Source organism: Choristoneura fumiferana, chromosome 4, assembly GCF_025370935.1.
Source record: "Choristoneura fumiferana chromosome 4, NRCan_CFum_1, whole genome shotgun sequence".
NCBI classification, from domain to species: Eukaryota; Metazoa; Arthropoda; class Insecta; order Lepidoptera; family Tortricidae; genus Choristoneura; species Choristoneura fumiferana.
In genome coordinates this window covers 1,965,438-1,984,361 of record NC_133475.1, presented here as the reverse complement: position 1 = coordinate 1,984,361, position 18,924 = coordinate 1,965,438, and the positions used below count along the sequence as shown (strand labels likewise).

General features: G+C 38.2%; 1 protein-coding gene across 3 annotated transcripts; it reads left to right on the top strand.

Moving 5' to 3' along the window:
- Positions 1-13,105, top strand: LOC141427268 (angiotensin-converting enzyme-like). Of its 3 annotated transcripts, none has more exons than XM_074086547.1 (14): positions 1-49; positions 6,452-6,673; positions 6,837-7,092; positions 7,465-7,608; positions 8,169-8,360; positions 8,916-9,013; positions 9,322-9,494; positions 9,620-9,744; positions 10,374-10,501; positions 11,127-11,341; positions 11,884-12,024; positions 12,185-12,360; positions 12,791-12,869; positions 13,014-13,105. In XM_074086547.1, the coding sequence occupies exons 2-14, from the start codon at positions 6,452-6,454 to the stop codon at positions 13,021-13,023; spliced, it is 1,959 nt and encodes a 652-aa protein (XP_073942648.1). In that variant the 5' UTR covers positions 1-49; the 3' UTR covers positions 13,024-13,105. The 3 variants fall into 3 exon arrangements, with proteins under 3 accessions (XP_073942648.1, XP_073942647.1, XP_073942650.1); XM_074086546.1 differs by lacking the exon at positions 1-49 and adding an exon at positions 3,528-3,617; XM_074086549.1 differs by lacking the exon at positions 1-49 and adding an exon at positions 4,848-4,866.
- The last annotated feature ends 5,819 nt before the right edge of the window (positions 13,106-18,924 follow it).

Here is an 18,924-nt window from a genome sequence, read left to right as displayed (position 1 = left end):
CCACTTCACCACGTCTCGAGTAGTTCAGTATCTTCTGAGGATCAGAACGGTATGTATCAATTTTTTAAAAGCTTTTATTGAGTTTCACCTGTCCCGTTGTCTCTATGTCTGTCTGTATGTCTGTAATCAAATCTTGCAAGTGAAATTTGACCAACTTCCAGTAGTTGGATTGACTTGAAATTTTGGTATACTTATGTAAATTGCGTGACAATACAATAATCTGGTAGTGACATCCTGGTAGTCCAGCCAGGATCGTCTCCAAAGGACGGAACTCTTCAACGGTTAATGGCATCGACTTAAAGGGTTGTTTCACACGTACCACAAACACACCACGTCGCAGCGTTAAAATGCGGTCAAGCTGTGGCTACGTGTGAATAGTGTCGCTGCGGCATTTTGCAGTTGCGTTGTGGTGCCTACAAAATGAGGTTGCGGTGTGGTTCCGTCGTGTGCAGACGCAGTTATACTCCGGCTTTCATAGAGGAAACACGCCTTGACTTGACTGAGCGTACTTATGGAATTTGAACAGGAAACATTGGTGTTGCCATCCTTGTTATGGCTTTTATTAGTAATTTAAGAAGAAGACGTCGGAATTAATGAAGGGGGGAGAGCGCAGGCGCGTGGTTGCGATGTGGCCGGCCGGCCGCTACGATTTGGTTGCAATGTGGTTGCGTTGTGGTCGTATCACACACGCGGTCGATAATGACAGCAAAATGTGGTTCGTGAGAATTGCACTATTCATTTTCAATACAAAATATGCGCCCGACCACGTGACGTGGTTGTGGTGTGATTGTGGTTGTCGTGTGGTTGTGGTACGTGTAAAACAAGCCAAAATTTGGTATGCAAATGTAATTTGGGTGACAATATAAGTACAGTCAAAAAATCTTGTATTAAAAATTATTTTTTTACCAAAAACTTATTTACATCCTAATCTTAACTAGTTATTATAATGTTATGTGTCAGTTGTGTAGTCGTAGTAGTCTAGTGGTTCTATGGCTACTCAAGCAGAAGGTCAAAGGTTCTAACCTTGGCTCACCTCTGAGTTTTTTCGGTTATGTGCGAAAATACATTTGATATTTACCATGAGCTTTACGTTGGAACTGGAACTACAACCCGAGCTTTCCACTCTGAAAGGAGGCCTGTGCAGTGCAGTGAAATGTGTAGATATAGGCTGACATTTGGACGATGCATGATGCCGCATTTGTTTGTAGGCTGAAGGGGGGAGGAAGCAGGGGGAAGGGGGAGGGGAGTTAGGCCTCCGGATCTCCCACTCACCGTACGAAACACAGTAGCAAAACTACTATTTCACGCCGGTATTCTGTGGGAGTGTGGTACTAACCCCGCCGGGCCGGCCCATTCGTACTGCAGCCAGGTGGTTGCAGTAATTCTCTATAGTTCGGTTCACGTGAAAAGAGCGCTGGCGATATACCTACGCAGTGAGCAATTAACCGACCAAACGAGTGGAAGGACGTGAGGCGCGGGTGAGGAGCGAGGGAGGGCTTGGCTGTGCCATCGCGCTATTGGTTCGGCAGTCGACCTTGACCTTTATCTTTTCGTGCGCGACGGTACCCCTGCGCAAACACATCCCCTCCACTGTCACCCAGCGCTCTTTTTATGTGAGCCAAACTATACCACATAAAACTTGGTTATGGATACATTTCTAAGTTTATGGATAAGTTCTTGAATGGAGACCGTGGATTGGCAAGTGCAGCGTAGCACGTCTACCAACGAGATGGAGAGATTACCTGGTTAAAACTACGGATTCAAAGTGGACGCAAGCAAGCAACTAGAGGTCCATGGCGGAGGTCTATTTCTAACAGTGGACGTTCTACGGCTGATACGATGATGATGATGATGATGCGTAAATTTAGTACAGTGTAATATACGAACGTAATGTTATAATTATAGGTTGTTTGTTCATATTCCGGAGCCTCGATTCCATCTAGCGTAATTTTGTTCCGCTCATAACAACAGGACAACAGGTAAATGTTTTCAAGTTCGGACAGACGTTTAAAGAGAGCGTCGAAGTGGTTATGCATTACCACGCCATTTTCTACTTAAACCAAATTCTTTCACACACACACACACACACACACACACACACACACACACACACACACACACACACACACACACACACACACACACACACACACACACATCACGCCTGTATTCCCAAATGGGGTAGGCAGAGCACACGAAACGTTACCGCTTCGGAGCCACTTTTAGCAATTTTAGGTTTTAAGTTTGACAATAACTATACAATAGTGACAGGTTGCTAGCCGGTCGCCTACGGTATACCTTAACCTATTTTTAGACACACAGGGAAAAATGATATCTATGACTCGTCGGGATTAGATAGGAATGTTATTTTAAAATAACAATTCAATATAATAAAATGGTACGTGCGAAGCTCCGAATCCGCACTGGGTCCGCATGGAAAGTACGGACCAAGCTATCTTATTCTGAGAGGAGGCCTGTGCCCAGCAGTGGGACGTAAATAGGCTGGGATGACGATGATGATGATTATTTTAAAAAGGAACTTAATCATACTAAAGCATGTGCTTACACATACAGCCTTTTTAGCCTAATTTTTACAATGATATTGATATTAATGATATTCCTCTGTTGCACATAAAATGAAATTTGTCTTGGAAGACATTTACTCTCTTTGCTTAAAATCAAGGCATATGTAAAAGCATGTAAACATCAATCTTTTTGTCAATTTTGTACTTACTTGAAATATTTACATTATTATGTATCTAGTGGAGTGAATAATTTTGTGAATTTTATAGGGAGCACTCCTAGATAATCCCTAATATCTGTGATTGATTCATTGTTATGTTCTCAAAAATTATTTGAAGTAAGGAGTTCTAATAAAAAAATCTCTCTCTCTTTCTTGGGTCAGTCCCTCGTGTCTGAGGATCGTTGTCAGTATCAATATTGCATCTGGAGCGTATAATCTGTTTCTACCGATTCCCGTCCAGCTTGTCTCCCACGACCGTGTAAAAAATGGAAGACGGTTTTTTACTGAAACAGTCCATATATTATATTCGACTGGATGGCAAACGAGCAAGTGGGTCTCCTGATGGTAAGAAATCACCTCCACTCATAGACACCTACAACACCAGGGGGATTGCAGATGCGTTGCCAACCTAGAGGCCTAAGATGGGATACCTCAAGATATAGTCAAAATACCTACCACGCACAGGAATTATTACGCTAACACACACGAGTAATATTTGAGTAATATTTTATAATTGGTGAATGATCTTCAGCCATAAGTGTTCCCAGCTACAATCAATTCTTCTAGACTTTCATCGTTTTTACGCTCTATGACCGAAATATGGAAGAAAATCTTTAAAAATAAAAATTTTCAATTCATTATCATTTAGTGCATAACACCGTCCATCATTGGTTTCGGCTCCAACGTTGACAAAGAACTTCAAAATCTTAAGCATGACAGACAGCCCGCCTAGCTAATTCATTTACATACTAATACCTATCTTAATACACATACTTTTCAGTCAACCAACATACTTCATATTGTTAACTCGTATAAGTTTTCGTAAATAATGCCTTGCGGATACTGCAGCGAGACTGCCAAAAAGGTTTTGTTTGTAAGTACATTATTAACCATCCTTTATGCACATAATAAAAATTGATCCATTATAATGTAATATGTGGTTTATTTTGTTAAATGGAAAGTAATGGTGCTACAAATAGAGCGTGAAAGTTAAATTCATGGCCTCTCAAGAAGAGGATAAAGAGGATACTAGGTTCGAACACACTTCCAAGTTTTTCATAACTTATGTGAAAGATTCTTGATCTATATCATGAGCTAAAAGCTATGCTTGAATGAGACGAAATAGTAAGATAAGATATAACTGTAATAATCTGCACACATAATACGTATTATAGATGTTCATTGACGGACATGAGACTGAACTAAATATGAACACTTAATCTAGTCCCAAAGATAGATACTCGGATAAAATACATCCTGAATAGTTCACAGTTCAGAATAACCACCAAAAAGTTGGAAGCCCCCGACTTTGTCACTTCAAAGTTTAATATCTTAAAAACGGCTGAACCGATTTTAATGAAACATGTCTAAGAATTATTGCTAGAAAACCTGCATACAAATAAAAAAACTGCATTAAAATCGTTTAAGAGCTACGGCGCCACAGACAGACACACACACACACACACACAGAGAGACACACATAGCAGGCAAACTTATAACACCCCTCTTTTTGCGTCGGGGGTTAATAAACATCGTTCGTCCATGAAACAAATCATTCGAGAAAAATATTTTCGGCGAAAAGCCAGGACCCCACAACACACATACCATCTACCTACAATAATGTCATCTGTTCCGTTCTTACAAACCAGTGCATAAACAAAACCACCATACAAATATGATACATACACTTAACATTTCCCTCGATTAATAAGAAAACTGACGGGCATTGTTATTGTGGCAGAATGGAAAACCTACTTCATTGACTGTATAAACTTACCCTATTAACTAATGATTTTATTTGCTTAAGAAGTATGTCAAGCGTTGATTTAAATAACAAAAACATAACAAGAATCACTGCAGGGCTACTGCGAAACTCGAAACTCGAAGTTCGTATCGTACCGTCCCTCTCGCTCTCGTATTAAATGGTATAAGTGTCAGAGAGACCGCATGACGTGAACTTCGAGTTTCGAGTTTCGTAGTAGCCCTGCTGATACGGTAAATGCATCAGCGAACACTCCTTGACATTATTGCTCCATCTTTTTATGTTAATTTACTTGGTTCAAATATACTTAAATATGAGGAGAATCTCAAGCTCTGGTATTTGAACGCAGGGAGTCGTAATTGTAAGTGTTTGTCATAGTTATTCATCATCATCATCATCAGTTGTAGGACATAGGATTCATTGACCCTCTTTGGAAGCGGCCACCGTGAACCCGGGGCTTTAACCAGGTCATCCGTCCAACTCGTTGGTAGACGTCCTACGTCTTAGATCCGCGGTAGCAAATCAAGAACATTCAGTTATTATACGGGTTTTAATTGGTTCTTGTAAAAACAAGCAAAAAACTGACCAATGGGGACAGGAGAAATAGATCTCTCTCATTGGTCTATTATATTCCTAATTCAGTACAAGACATAGGTAGTGTAAATAAGTTCCCCTCATTTAGGATTAAAACCCACCGTAGGAATTAGATATTTTGAAATAATATTAACAAATGTGACTTAGGACTAACGCTTCTATGAATACGTACCTATATTTTAATAATAAGGTCACCTTATATTTTAATTTAGTTTTCACTTTATCACGTACACTACTCTAGGTGTAAATTTGTAAACTTGTAAACTTAAATAACTATTTAAGGATTTTATTATCTCGGTCAAGTGAGTATCCTTCCGCTTTAAAAGATAAATAAATGTTTTTTTTTTTAACAAAAAACGACTTCACAGATTCCAAAAGCATAACATGCTTCCGAAAGCCCTAACTGTAATTGTAATATTTACATTAAATTAAATTCAATAAAATTAAATTTATTTTTTTAAAGGCTCGACGCCGACGATTCACCCGCGTTGGAAAGGTAAAGCCAGTGCGTTTGAGTAGTTTCATTAACAAAGCTACTCGCACACTTGATCAAATTATTGTCAATAACAATTAAAAATCAACCCCCTTTTTTGTTTAGTTTGGACCATATAATAGAATATTAACTCTGACATGTGTACATATTATTATAGGTATAATTATTCTTTGAGAATTTGCTTATATTCCTTTAATTTTACCAAAAAGTGATTGAAAGAAAAATCTACGATTACAAAATAATTAACATTTAATGCATAACCCGGCCCTTTAGCTATTTACATACTGCAAAAGAATGCCTATGTAAACAAGATAATACATTATAATCATTTACATAAATTTTTAGTCATTATGGTGCACAATAAAAAAAAACACGAACGATTTTTAGTGTGCGATTGTTTTTAAAAGGAACATAAATATATATTTTTGTAAACAATATTTAAATTGAATGTAATTGCATGTTGAATAACTAATACTTAAATACTGAATTTTACGTCCGAAATGGGCAAACTGTAAAAACTTCTCGAGGCATAATAAATGTTAAAACTTACATGCGTTTGTAAACAATAATTTATCAATTTAATATGAATGAACGTGATTGTAAGCGCAAAACACACCCAGGACAAAGCGGGTCAGGAGTGGGTCGGATCGGGAGTGCGGCGGGCCTATTTACGTGACTGGATATGAACAACATCACACCGACGGCGGCCGCGGGGTGGGTCGTGTGCGGGGGTGCCGCGGTGTGATTTATAAATGGACTCGCCGCACTCGCGACCCGACCCGCTCCCGACCATCTGCCGTCCTATGTGTATTTCACGCTTAAGGATTCTTTTACTGACGATGTCCTATCTCTTAACTAGATGGTCCTCAAAATCCTGGGTGAGCTAGCCCTCGTGGGGGCCATAGCTTCGGTCTTCATAGTGGCTGCCCAGGGTCGGGCTGCAGAGAGGGCAGCAGAAGAGGCAGCAGGAAGGGACTACATGAGGAGATTGGATGAGCTGACTTCCAAATTGAAGAATAGGAAGGTCATAGCTTCATGGGACTATGAGACGAATATTACGAAGCAGAATGAGGAGCGCATGGTAATTGGTTTGATAATTAATTGCTGGCGTTACTTTGCGAAAGCTCTTATCCTTTTTGGCTGACTGGAAACCAACTCATTGGGTATTAGTGTTATGAATAAACTAATTTTAATCCAAAACGCCCTTTATAAACAATTCTGAATTACTTAAATTTAATTTTCAGTTACAAATCTCGTTGGACGTAGCAGAAGAAGAGAAAGAAAACTGGAAGGAAACAATGACCTACTTATGGCGAGAGTTTGAAGACGAAGACCTGAAGAGGATGTTCCAGAAGTACACCAAATTGGGAACGTCGGCGCTCCCCGAAGACTTGAACCAGAGGTTGATACAGGCTATTAACAATATGCAGTCCACATATGCAAAGGCGACTATCTGCGATTACAAGATAAAGACAAAGTGTGATTTGCATGTGGAACCAGGTCAGTTGCAATATTTACTATTATAAAGATTGAGAGCACTGAGTGGTAACCTCACCTCTACAAGAATGTTTAAGAGTAAAAGTAATGTAGCTGAGTAACTTGGGCGAGAGAGTTTTAGATAGAAATACATTCATCGTCATTGAAAACAACCGGCCTTGTGTGAGACAGACTCACTCATCGAGCGTTACGTATATTATCTTAAAAAAAAACTGAATTTAGTTGAAGAAATATATACAATTTCTAATTTATTTTCCCACTCCAAGTAAACGGATTATCTTAAGATTGGGGGCTCAACACATATTGGATTACAAAAAGTCCTACCAGTAAAAAGCTTAAATTAAGTATTAAAACGTTTTATACTTGCTTTTACAGAGGTAACAGACATCTTCGCTAACAGCGACGACCCTGAAGAGCTGAAGCATGCGTGGGTGGAATGGCATAAAGCTGCTGGTGCACCTTCTAAGGGGAACTTCACTGAATACGTGCAAATGGATAATGAAGCTGCTCATCTGAATGGTAAATTACTTGTGTCTTTTCTTGTAGCAATGTAGACTGAAATACAAAGGCAAATCTTTGATTTGAATGACTGGTATTGACTTGAGAATATCTGAGATTCCATTTCCTTCTTTTTAAATCGGCACTCTATTACTGGAGGTTGGTTGTCAGTTCTGAAATTTTCATTCTGTCTTGAGCCACTCGGAACAGTTGCACTGCACTCCTGATCCCGGTCTACTCCCTAAGACTCCGCAGCAATGATTTTTTCCGCCTTTCAGGGTGACGTTTTCCAGTATGAAAATAAATCCATCCATAATCGTATTCAACAACAAAAATAATCTCCTGTTTTATTCATTCATTTTAGGCCTATATACATCTCACAGTTTGGCACTTTCCTTGTCTTAGAATGAGAATACTCAGGCTATATTTTCTGCGCAGGCCAAAACGTTATACAATCGTCAGTATAGTTCTTAAAATATCAATAAAGAATTCACAATGTACGAGTAGACAGAGAAACGTGTACACATCAAAACCTGAACTATCAATTCCGAATCCTAAATGCCCGAAATTTCTTATTTCAGGATACGAGAGCGTAGCAGAGTGGTGGCTGAGTGAATACGAGACGGCAGACAGCGAGGAGCAGTTCGCAAACTTATGGAGTCAGATCAAGCCCCTGTACCAGCAGATCCACGCGTATGTGAGAGGCAAGCTGCGGCAGAAGTATGGAGAGAATGTCGTGTCGGCGCGGGGACCCATACCGGCGCATTTGTTGGGTAAGGAGTTCCGAAAACTACTACAATACCCGAGACTTATCACGCAACGAAAGGAGTAATAATTACCTCGACAATTCGGCCACATTGCAGTAGCCGTGATCACGATACTATGAGGTCGAGTTAATTATTACCCGATTGATTACGCGTGATAATAAATCCTGAGTGTTGCAGTAGTTATGAATGAAAATTGCGGAAGTTTAAATCATTATAACGAGTATAAACAGTGCTGAAGACAAAATGTATAATTTAAATATTCAAGCAATCATTGCTAACGGTTAAAACTTTACTCAAAAAATGTACGATAAAGCATTCTGGGTAAAGTTTTATTTAGGCTTTTCATTTAAAGAGCATCATAGTGATTTGAATAGATCTCTTTTAATTAGATTAGATTATGCTATACGAGCACATTAAGAGAAGAGGTATTTACTTTTTTTTTAAGTAATCTTAGTCTGTTTGTCGTTAGAAGCTGCTTGGTATTTTATACTTTACTAATTTGTTAAATATGGCAGTTTTTCTTCAGTTAAGTGCTTGTTTAATAATTTGTTTTTCTTACAGGTAACATCTGGGCGCAAACATGGGGTAATATCGAGAAGTTTTCCAAACCCTTCCCTGACAAGCCAGACGTTGATGTTACAGCCGCTTTGATTCAACAGGTAACAAGATTTGAATGAACTGCAATGAAAATGTATGAGCAGTCAGCAGTAATGTTGCAGTTGGATAGCAGTCCGTCTATACTGGCCCTAAACGAATATATGTAGTTAAAAGCTTGCATTGTAGTAGGTATCGGTGCAGGCATTAAGTAACCAGTCAAAAGCAGATGCTTGATGCAAATGATCTTGGTTTACTTATAGGTATATCTGATCACTCAGCAATATTTTTCCATCGCAATTTAAATTCCCGTAGTTTCGTTTTGCGCCTTTCTTCATTTCTTGAATACTAAATTTCATCTCTTTGTATATAGAAATACACTCCATACAAGATTTTCAAGACAGCTGAAGAGTTCTTTACGTCCATCAACTTGAAACCATTGCCAGATTTGTTTTGGGACAAGTCTATCATTGAGAAGCCTGATGATGGCAGAGAAATGGTGTGCCACGCGTCGGCTTGGGACTTCTTTGATGGAGAAGATTTTAGGTAAACAAAAACCCTTTTCTGGTCCGCACCATATCAAACAGTAAACAGGAAAACTCGCAGCCAAAATATTAAGGTGCTGGCATGCTGCTGGCAATATACTGAACTGATTGCATTGCATTTTACAGAATCAGGCAATGCACGGCTGTCACAAATGCTTTCTTCAAGACAACGCATCACGAGTTGGGACACATACAGTATTACCTACAGTACAAGGATCTGCCTGTTATTTATAGAGAAGGAGCTAATCCAGGTATTGTCGTATTTATTATTTTCCTTATGTTGGGTTATTTTTTTTCCCGACAGCATAATGACGTTCAGAATCCTATTGGGCTTGCCCAGTAGGTGTGGGGTCCATATCAACTCGCATACTTATTGAAAGTCCGAATGTAATGTTTGTCAGAATGATCATTTGTCAAAACTCTTTTTTCTCTGAATCCAATGATTGTTCAGAATTGTTATAAAACAAACCGAACCTAACCTATAGTTTTCTATAGGATGACCATTTCAAATTTTCAGAAGAATTTAAGGTTTCAGTGGAAAAAAAATATGACAAGCGATGATTCGGACAAAAATTACGGTATATGACTAGTGAAGAGTATGTGAACTTTGGCGCTCCCGTAGGTGTGTTCAAGCAATCATGATTAAGACAATAGTTTCTCTTCTGGGCCGAAACAGACAGAGCACGCATGCTCTCTAGAACAAACAGTTCGCGTAATTAGTCTTTAGTTCCTAGTTTCTTAGGTTTTACCTAAGTCTAACGTAGCTATTAAGTATATCTCTAACCCTCTATAAAATCTTTTGTAACCATAGGTATTTCGAAATAAAATAAATATTATTATTATTATTTATATTCAATTTGATATAGACTTAATTTTCAAGGATTCCATGAGGCTGTTGGTGACGTCATAGCGCTGTCAGTATCAACACCAAAACACCTCAGAGTCATGGGATTGCTGAAGGATGAGACCGACGACGAAGAATCTGAAATTAACCAGCTTTACAAAATGGTACGGAAACGGAATACATAGCCAATTTATTTCATACATTTTCGTAAATAGCTGTTACTGCTGAGTGAAGTTTGTCTTTAGTAGTCTTTAACACTGTAACAGTCAATTAGTGAACTAAATAATGATTTGATTACTTACTTATGCTCGTGTGCCTGTTATTAGATAAAAAAAAATGTACTACTTTGAGTACCTAAACTCTACAATGCATTGGTAATTTTATGTCCATATTTTTAAATTGACATTATTTTGCAAATTCTTTGGATATTTTCAAAGGAAAACATATTTATCTATTTTTGTGCTGGGGTAATCGACGCACATGAATATTATACAAAAACAAATAGAGTATTCAGTTAAGTTTTCTATCCTTCTCACAGACCACTACGTTTTAATACACAGCACAGTAGGGGTAATCCATAAATAACGCCACACTTTTAGGCGGAGGGCGGATCAGGTAGTTTGTGACACAAGAACAAAATAATTGCCAATTTCATAGCAATATGTGTGAGTATGACAAAGAGGGCGGAGGTGCTAAAAATTGACAAAATTGTTGAGACGTACTTTTTCGATGGCCCCGTAAATGGTGCATTAAAAACCTCATAATTTTGCATTAGCTCATGATTTTCAGGGTCTAGACAAAATAGTCTTCCTTCCATTCGGGTACCTCCTGGACTTGTTCCGCTACGCCGTTTTCCGTGGCTTCACGACCCCAAGAGACTACAATTGCCACTTCTGGCAGCTGAGAGAAGCCCTGCAAGGCGTGGAGCCTCCAGTTCCCAGGACCGAAGATGACTTTGATCCTGCTGCTAAATACCATATTTCTGCTGATGTCGAGTACATGCGGTGAGTAATCAATTTTAATTTTAATTCATAGCTCGTATTTTACATTTTCTTTATGGATACCTCTTCAGAAAGACCAAAATACCAAATTTAGAACCAGATGGATACTGTGTGTATACAAAGCATAAAAACGAGACGATACGACGGTAGACGAGTCGTGGAGTGCTAAAATAAATACTTATTGCAATTTCATAATGTCAAAAAAATCAACAGTATTTTTATCACAGTCATACATAACTGTTTACCGTAAATAGTTAAACTTAGTTATTAAATGTCTTTCACAAGGCAGGTGCTGACCTATTACAGACACCTTAATTGCGCTTGTTAATGCCCTAGATATCCTTTCAGGCACTATTGCTTCTCAGTTTAAATAAGAAAGAAAGAAAGAAAGGTTTATTTTGGCTCCATAAGTACCACCTAAAACTAAGACTAGAACTAGCACTAAAACTAAACGCCGCATATTATGTGCAGCAACGCTGGTTTCTGTGGAGCCCAAATAAGTGGCATTAACATACATGTACTTAAAACTGCCTTCTTTTTTCCAGCTACTACATCTCCTACATCATCCAGTTCCAATTCCACCGTTCCTTGTGCCAAATAGCTGGAGAATATGTCCCGGGAGACCCGAGCAAGTTGCTGTCCAGATGTGATATTTACAATAACACTGACGCTGGTGAAGCTTTGGGGTAAGCTGCATTAAATAATTTAATGAATCAGGCATTACTTTGTGGAGGTCTATATCAATGAACTATCAACAATTACTTTGCTCACCCGCAACCTAACTCTTTCTAAAATTATGTTATAAATTATCTAAAAATATTCTAAAATTTTCATTGAATGCTCCAGAAAAATGCTCCAACTGGGTTCATCCCGGTCGTGGCCAGATGCCATGGAGGAACTGACCGGGCAGCGCGATATGGATGCCAGCGGGGTCATAGAGTACTTCCAGCCGCTATACCAGTGGTTGAAGGCTGAGAATGAACGGACCGGAGAGTTCATTGGATGGGAAGCTAGTTCAGTCCGTGAGTACTTTGCATGAATCACTAACATGAGAGCCTTAGGGGAGGCCTATGTACAGCAGTCGGACGTCTTTCGGCTGACATGGAGATGATGACTTGAAGATAGTATGAAATGAAAATAAACAGCTGAAAGGAGACCGCATTCAATCTTTTTAACTTGCGATGCGATGAAGTAGTGCTTCATTTAAAAATAAATTCTTACTTCCTTAGTAATGTTATAAATGTGAAAAGAACTGTCTGTTGGTCTGTCGGTCTAACTGTCTGGCATATTCACGCTTAAACTGCTTTAGACGAAATTTAGAAAGGAGAAAGTTTAAGGGTTCAGAATGGACATAGGATATTTTTATCTCGAAAAATTGCGTACTCAATGGATAGTGATATACAAGTTCCTGGAAATCAGCTAGTGATTAATATCAATCATCACTTTTTACAGAATACTGCACCGAAGAACAACTAATGGCAATGGAAGACTCTGATTTTGAAAAGAAACTGGACTCACTTTCTGATAAAAAGTAAGTAATCATCTACATAAATAACTATAGTATTAAAAATAAAAACAGTATTGATAAGATCGACGACTTGACTGAGTAGATCTAAAGCAGAATATGTAGTAAAGTTTATAGCGAAAGATTTTCTTCTTATTTCTTTTTTTTCAGATCGGACTAAAGCTCACCACCGAGAATATAGTTTAATAATCAATGTACATAAACAGCACATTTGAATAGTATTCAATAAATTATTTCAAATAATACAACGTGTTTTATTAAAAGTTAAACAGACAGGTGTACTTCATAACCAACACAATGAATACTACCTACACCACGCTTTACCTTTGGGCCAAAATCATTTATCGTGAGATCCGAAGGATCTCTCTAAATCTTGTCCCTTTAGCAATACTTGGAAGGACCAATTGTTCTACGTCCAATGATTTTGTAAGTAAAGAAAGATACTTCATATGCTCACAAAAGAACCGAAAAACATGATTCTAATACAAGGGCAGCACACATGCATACACGCCTTAATATTCTTTTTTGCTCATTTTTCTTTTTCATTTTTTCAAAGATATGTGAGAGCAGAGACTTCAAACTGTCGCTTATTTAACATTTAATTTTCGGCGCGCTAATGACCTAGCAACCTATATCGTTTTCTACGTTCATTCCATCATCCCAAGTACATCTTTATTCACGTCTTCAAGCCATTTGTATCATCACATCAGCAGTAGGAAGTTCACTTTGGAACTTAGGCTTTCTGTCATCCGCTCATCTCCTTGGTGGATTTGCGGTCTCAATTCGAGAACTGTTCTCCGTGCTATATGGCCTGCCCATTGCCACTTCAACGAGTCATCTATATTATCCAGTAGGTACCTTTAGGTAAGAAACATGTTATTGAAATCGATACCAATAAAATGGCACTACTTTGATAAAAAAAACCATAGAGTGACCAAGCGGTGTCCTAAATGCGTTTCAATGGCAGGATGTGACACAACACTGTTGACACAGCCATGACCAGTTCGCAGAATGACTAGACGCCTACTTGGACGAAATCATTGTTTCAGATGGAATGCTGTTGCAAGCTGGAAATGGGGTTTCATTAGTAGCTTTTGTAATTTGATTTTGTTTTTAATTGGGTCTCACTTATAAAATAAATAAATATTATGGGACAATTCACACCAATTGACCTAGTCCCAAAGTAAGCTTAGCAAAGCTTGTGTTATGGGTACTAAGCAACAGATAAATATAATTATATAGATAGATACATACATAAATACATATTATTAAACACCCAAGACCCGAGAACAAACGTTCGTATTTTTACCCGACTGCCCGAAGGAGGGTTATGTTTTTCGAGCATATGTATGTATGTATGTATGTTTTTTTTTCTTGAGGGGAAAAATACGATTACGTATCATAGGGCTATGGTGTTTTGCGCCCCGTATGTCGGACTCGGGCTGGTAGCGACCTATACCGACTAAAAAACCACCTCGTTTCCTCTGCCTTCTTCCTCCCCATGGGGTCATGTATGTATGTATGTGGGTATGTATGTACATTTCTTTGGTCCTCGCTGCAGCCTAAACGGCTAGACGGATTTTAACATATGAGGTATCATTGGATTCGTCATAACTGTCGGAGCGAACGGCTAGGGTTTAGGACAGGGCGTGAAATGTAAGAAGGAGCGTCAGTGTCTAGGACACGGATATCAAATGACGCCTCCATCTTAGCATTAAAAAAACTTACAAACTGTCGGCATAAGACGAGGATAGAAAGACATTGTGAATGCGCCCGCGAACGTTAGAGCGTTAGACAATACAGTCTCAGGTATGTTGTTTTTGTCAATAAGGAGATTAGAAACTATTAGAAATCCATTCTTTGAAAAAAATAATTAAAGTCCCCACAAAAACAGAAAGAAAACTATTAACCACAGCTCCGAGTGATTGACCCGACAATAGAAAATTTAACACACGCTGTTTTTTACTTACACCCATACGCTTTTTACTAACAAATCTAATCAAAATACATAAACAATGATATCATGTTTTTTTGTAAACATAAAATATACTATTTTTTGCGTGCTCCACATTTTCCGGTCTATTTGTTTCTCTTGCCTAACTTTGTTTTGCGTTTACAACTCTTCTATTTCTTTGTGATAAGGTACATTATTCAAGGAACTGTTGGTAAGTGGTTGGTGAGGGTCATTACAACTTGTAGACGCAGCAACAAAGGTAATTTTGAGCAGCAGTATGGGCGTGGTAGCACAATGTGACAAATCATAGTTTTTCAACTACAAAAAACCAAGGATTCTTATATGTTTTGTATGATTCATAAGGTATTCTTACAGAATTTAATGCCATTAATCTATTTTTTTTAACCCCCGACGCAAAAATGTCTGTCTGTCTGTGGCACCGTAGCTCTTAAACGGGTGGACCTATTTGAATGCGTTTTTTTTTAAATTTGAAATCTGGTTTTCTAGCAATGGTTCGTAGACATGTTTCATCAAAATCGGCTCAGCCGTTTTTGAAATATTGATTTTTGAAGTGACAGCGTCGGGGGTTTTCCAACTTTTTAACCCCCGACGCAAAAAGAGGGGTGTTATAAGTTTGACCGGTATGTGTGTATGTCTGTCTGTGGCACCGTAGCTCTTAAACAGGTGAACTGATTTGAATGTGTTTTTTTATTTGAAGGCAAGGTTTCTAGCGATGGTTCTTAGACATGTTTTATCAAAATCAGTTGAGCCGTTTTTGAGATTTTGAACTTTGAAGTGACAATTTCGGGGATTTTCCAACTTTTTGTTTGTCAGGTTATTTAACCTCTGACGCAAAAGGGGTTTTATAAATTTGATGCCAATGTCTCTCTGTGGCATCGTAGCTCTCAAAAGGATAAACCAATTTCAATGTTTTTTTTACGTGAAAGAGAGTTTTTTACGGTGGGTTTTAGCTATTTAATCCAATTTCAATCCATAGTAATTTTGAAGTTTCTGAAAAGGGATTTTGTTTCTATCCGTATTTCGGTGCGTTCTTAAGGATATATTCCAATTTCAATACATAAAGTCAGAGTTTTTTCTCTTTTATATATATAGATGATCAGAACAAATACCTTAAATAAAATTAGAACAATCGATCACCATGCCATTCAAAATTTAATCAATTAGTTTTTAACATCTTCGTTCTGCGGAGGTCAATAACCACGCTGTTCTTCCTTCCAATCCATATTTAGCGCAAATTAGTCCTTATTAGTGCAACACTTAGCTAGGGCTACTTATACCATGTCAAGGTTTGTACTATCTCAATGTTTATGTTACGAAATTTGGCACTAGTATTCTGCAAAGTGCGAGAATTCTGAAGACACCCACATAAAATGTTTTTCCACATACATTTTCCTATAAAAATAAGCACTTTAGCTGGCTACCGAAGTCTTTTAGGGAGAAGTAAAAACCAAACCCCTTTTATTAGGTCTTCGTTGTTTATAGTATCTTTTAGTATACCGTAAAACGGGGTTACTTTAAAATGCAGGTCTTTGGAAAACAGTTTATACGCCATTTCCTTTTTTAGGGTTCCGGAGCCAAAATGGCAAAAACGGAACCCTTATAGTTTCGCCATGTCTGTCTGTCTGTCCGTCCTCGGCGTTGCTCAGAGACTATCAATGCTAGAAAGCTGTAATTTTGCACGGATATAAAGATAAAGTATGCCGACAAAATGGTACAATTAAAAGTTTTAAAATCATTAGGGGTTTGATAGGAAGATTTTTCGATTCAGCGATGTGTTTGCGAAATATTCAACCTTAAATTTCAAACTTTTCATTAAAATCGAGCGTCCCCCCCCCCTCTAAAATCTAAACCGGTGGGTGGAAAAATTAAAAAAAAATCAGGATTGTAGTAAGTATATCAAACTTTCAAGGAAAACTATAGCGGCCAAGTTTGCTTGAGAATTATTAGTAGTTTATGAGTAAATAGCAGCCTAAGGTATAAAATATAAGTACCTAAACTTGGAAGATTCCGTATAAAATTTTTTTCGTATTGGCTACGGAACCCTATTTTGGGCGTGTCCGACACGCTCTTGGCCGGTTTTTTTTTAGATGATCTGAGCCAGTAAAGTACCTACTTTCATACAGCTATTAATATTTGCGTTTTTATAACCCTTTTCAATCTATCAAAGTAGCCCCAAAATTCCTAAAGTACCCGGGTTTACATAATAAGATTAATAAGTATGCACTTCAATTTTCCAAGAGAGTTTTGCTGTGGTTGTTGTTAGAGTAACTAATAAATTTAACGAACTCACTTTTTGTCTATCCCTACTGAATGCCTGTAGAGATCCCTTACAGGGATAAGTTCGCCTTTGTACATATGATCGCAATGTTTATCAGTTGTATTTGTTTATTTATTTTGTGCAATAAAGAGCTTATATACATAGGTACATTTAACGAAATAAAAAAAATATAATGGTCCTCATATATAAGGTAATGCATAGTAAAATTTGAACAATAGTACAGATAACGTCTTGTGTGCGGTTATGCCCGCGAGTAAAGATGCATAAAAATATATATTTTTTTTTAAATGGGAAAAACTGGTTATGAGAAAAAAAAACACACGGTTAGTATTATCATAATCTGCAGTTATGGACGTTTTTGTTATTGTGCTATAGGTATTTGACATAATAGCAGAAAATTAAATAAAATCACTAACATGGCTGGAAAAATATGCAAATCGAAGTGGCAATGCTCAGGCCACATCGATCGAAGAACAGATAATCGTTGGGGGAAGAAAAGTCCTCGAGTGGCGACCACGAACCGGAAGACGAAGCGTTGGCAGGCCTCCCACCAGGTGGATTGACGACATCGTGAGAGTTGCGGGAAACCGGTGTATGCAAGTGGCGAGTTGTCGTTCATTGTGGCGTTCTAAGTGCGAGGCCTTTGTCCAGCAGTGGACGTCTTCCGGCTGATCATTATGATGAAATAAAATGATTTTAACAATACGTTTCTTGAATGTTGTGCTTTACTTTTTATTTAAATATTAACAATATAACAGGAATAAAAAACCATTCACAAAAACAAGATGGCCGAGGCTGAGAGACTACAAAGGGGCGATTTTTAGAACCATATTCACCAAAATAAGCCATGGTTGTACATAGCCTAATGTTTGACCTATGGTACCTCAGGTAGAGGATCGTGGCTTCAAATCCGGGCTGGCATCTCGGTTTTTTGTAATTTATTCAATGACGTATATTAAGTTCCCAAACCCCACTGAGCCTAATGAGAAGAGGAGAGAGAGAGAGAGAGAGAGAGTGAGAGAATAATTTGTTTACACACATTCAATACAAAGAAAAATTCAAGAATAAAAAAAGCATTATGTAAATTTAATACATCCATCCATACTAATATTATAAATTTGAAAGTGTGTGTGTTTGTATGTTAGTCCGTCTTTCACGTCGAAACGGAGCGACGGATAGACGTGATTTTTGGCATAGAGATAGTTTAAGGGCCAGAGAGGCATAGGCTACTTTTTATCCCGGAAAAATGCACAGTGCCCGAGGGAACAGCGCGCGATAACCGAATCCCACGCGGAATGGTGGTTAAATATAAATTGGGCCCCACTCAGCAAAATGTTGCGGAATGCTGCAACGCTGTTTTTTGTTAAAAACAGCACAAGGATGCTATAGATATAGCTGTGATGTGATGTGACTTACGTCAACCACTTCAGTATCTGTAAATCTGCAGTTTATTAAAAGACTTAGTTCAGTCACAATTGTAGACTCCTTCACAAGTTCTTTGGCATGACCTTCCTCGGCAATTCGCAGGCGGTCGTGCGCATAACAAGCTGGTTTATTACACGGTATTATGTAGAACTCAATGTAATACCGATTGCAGGCGACGGTCAAGTTCACCGAGTGCCTCGAGCGATATAGTTGTGGTTTACATCATTCAAACCTGCGTTAGATTAAAACAATGGACGACAATCCGCACACTACGAGTAAAAAGAACCTACTTACCTACAGTCGGTTCTCTAACATACGTATCCACTTTTCGTTACTAACCGCATTCTGGTTAAGTGATCGACTATACTTTTCAGAAGAAACGA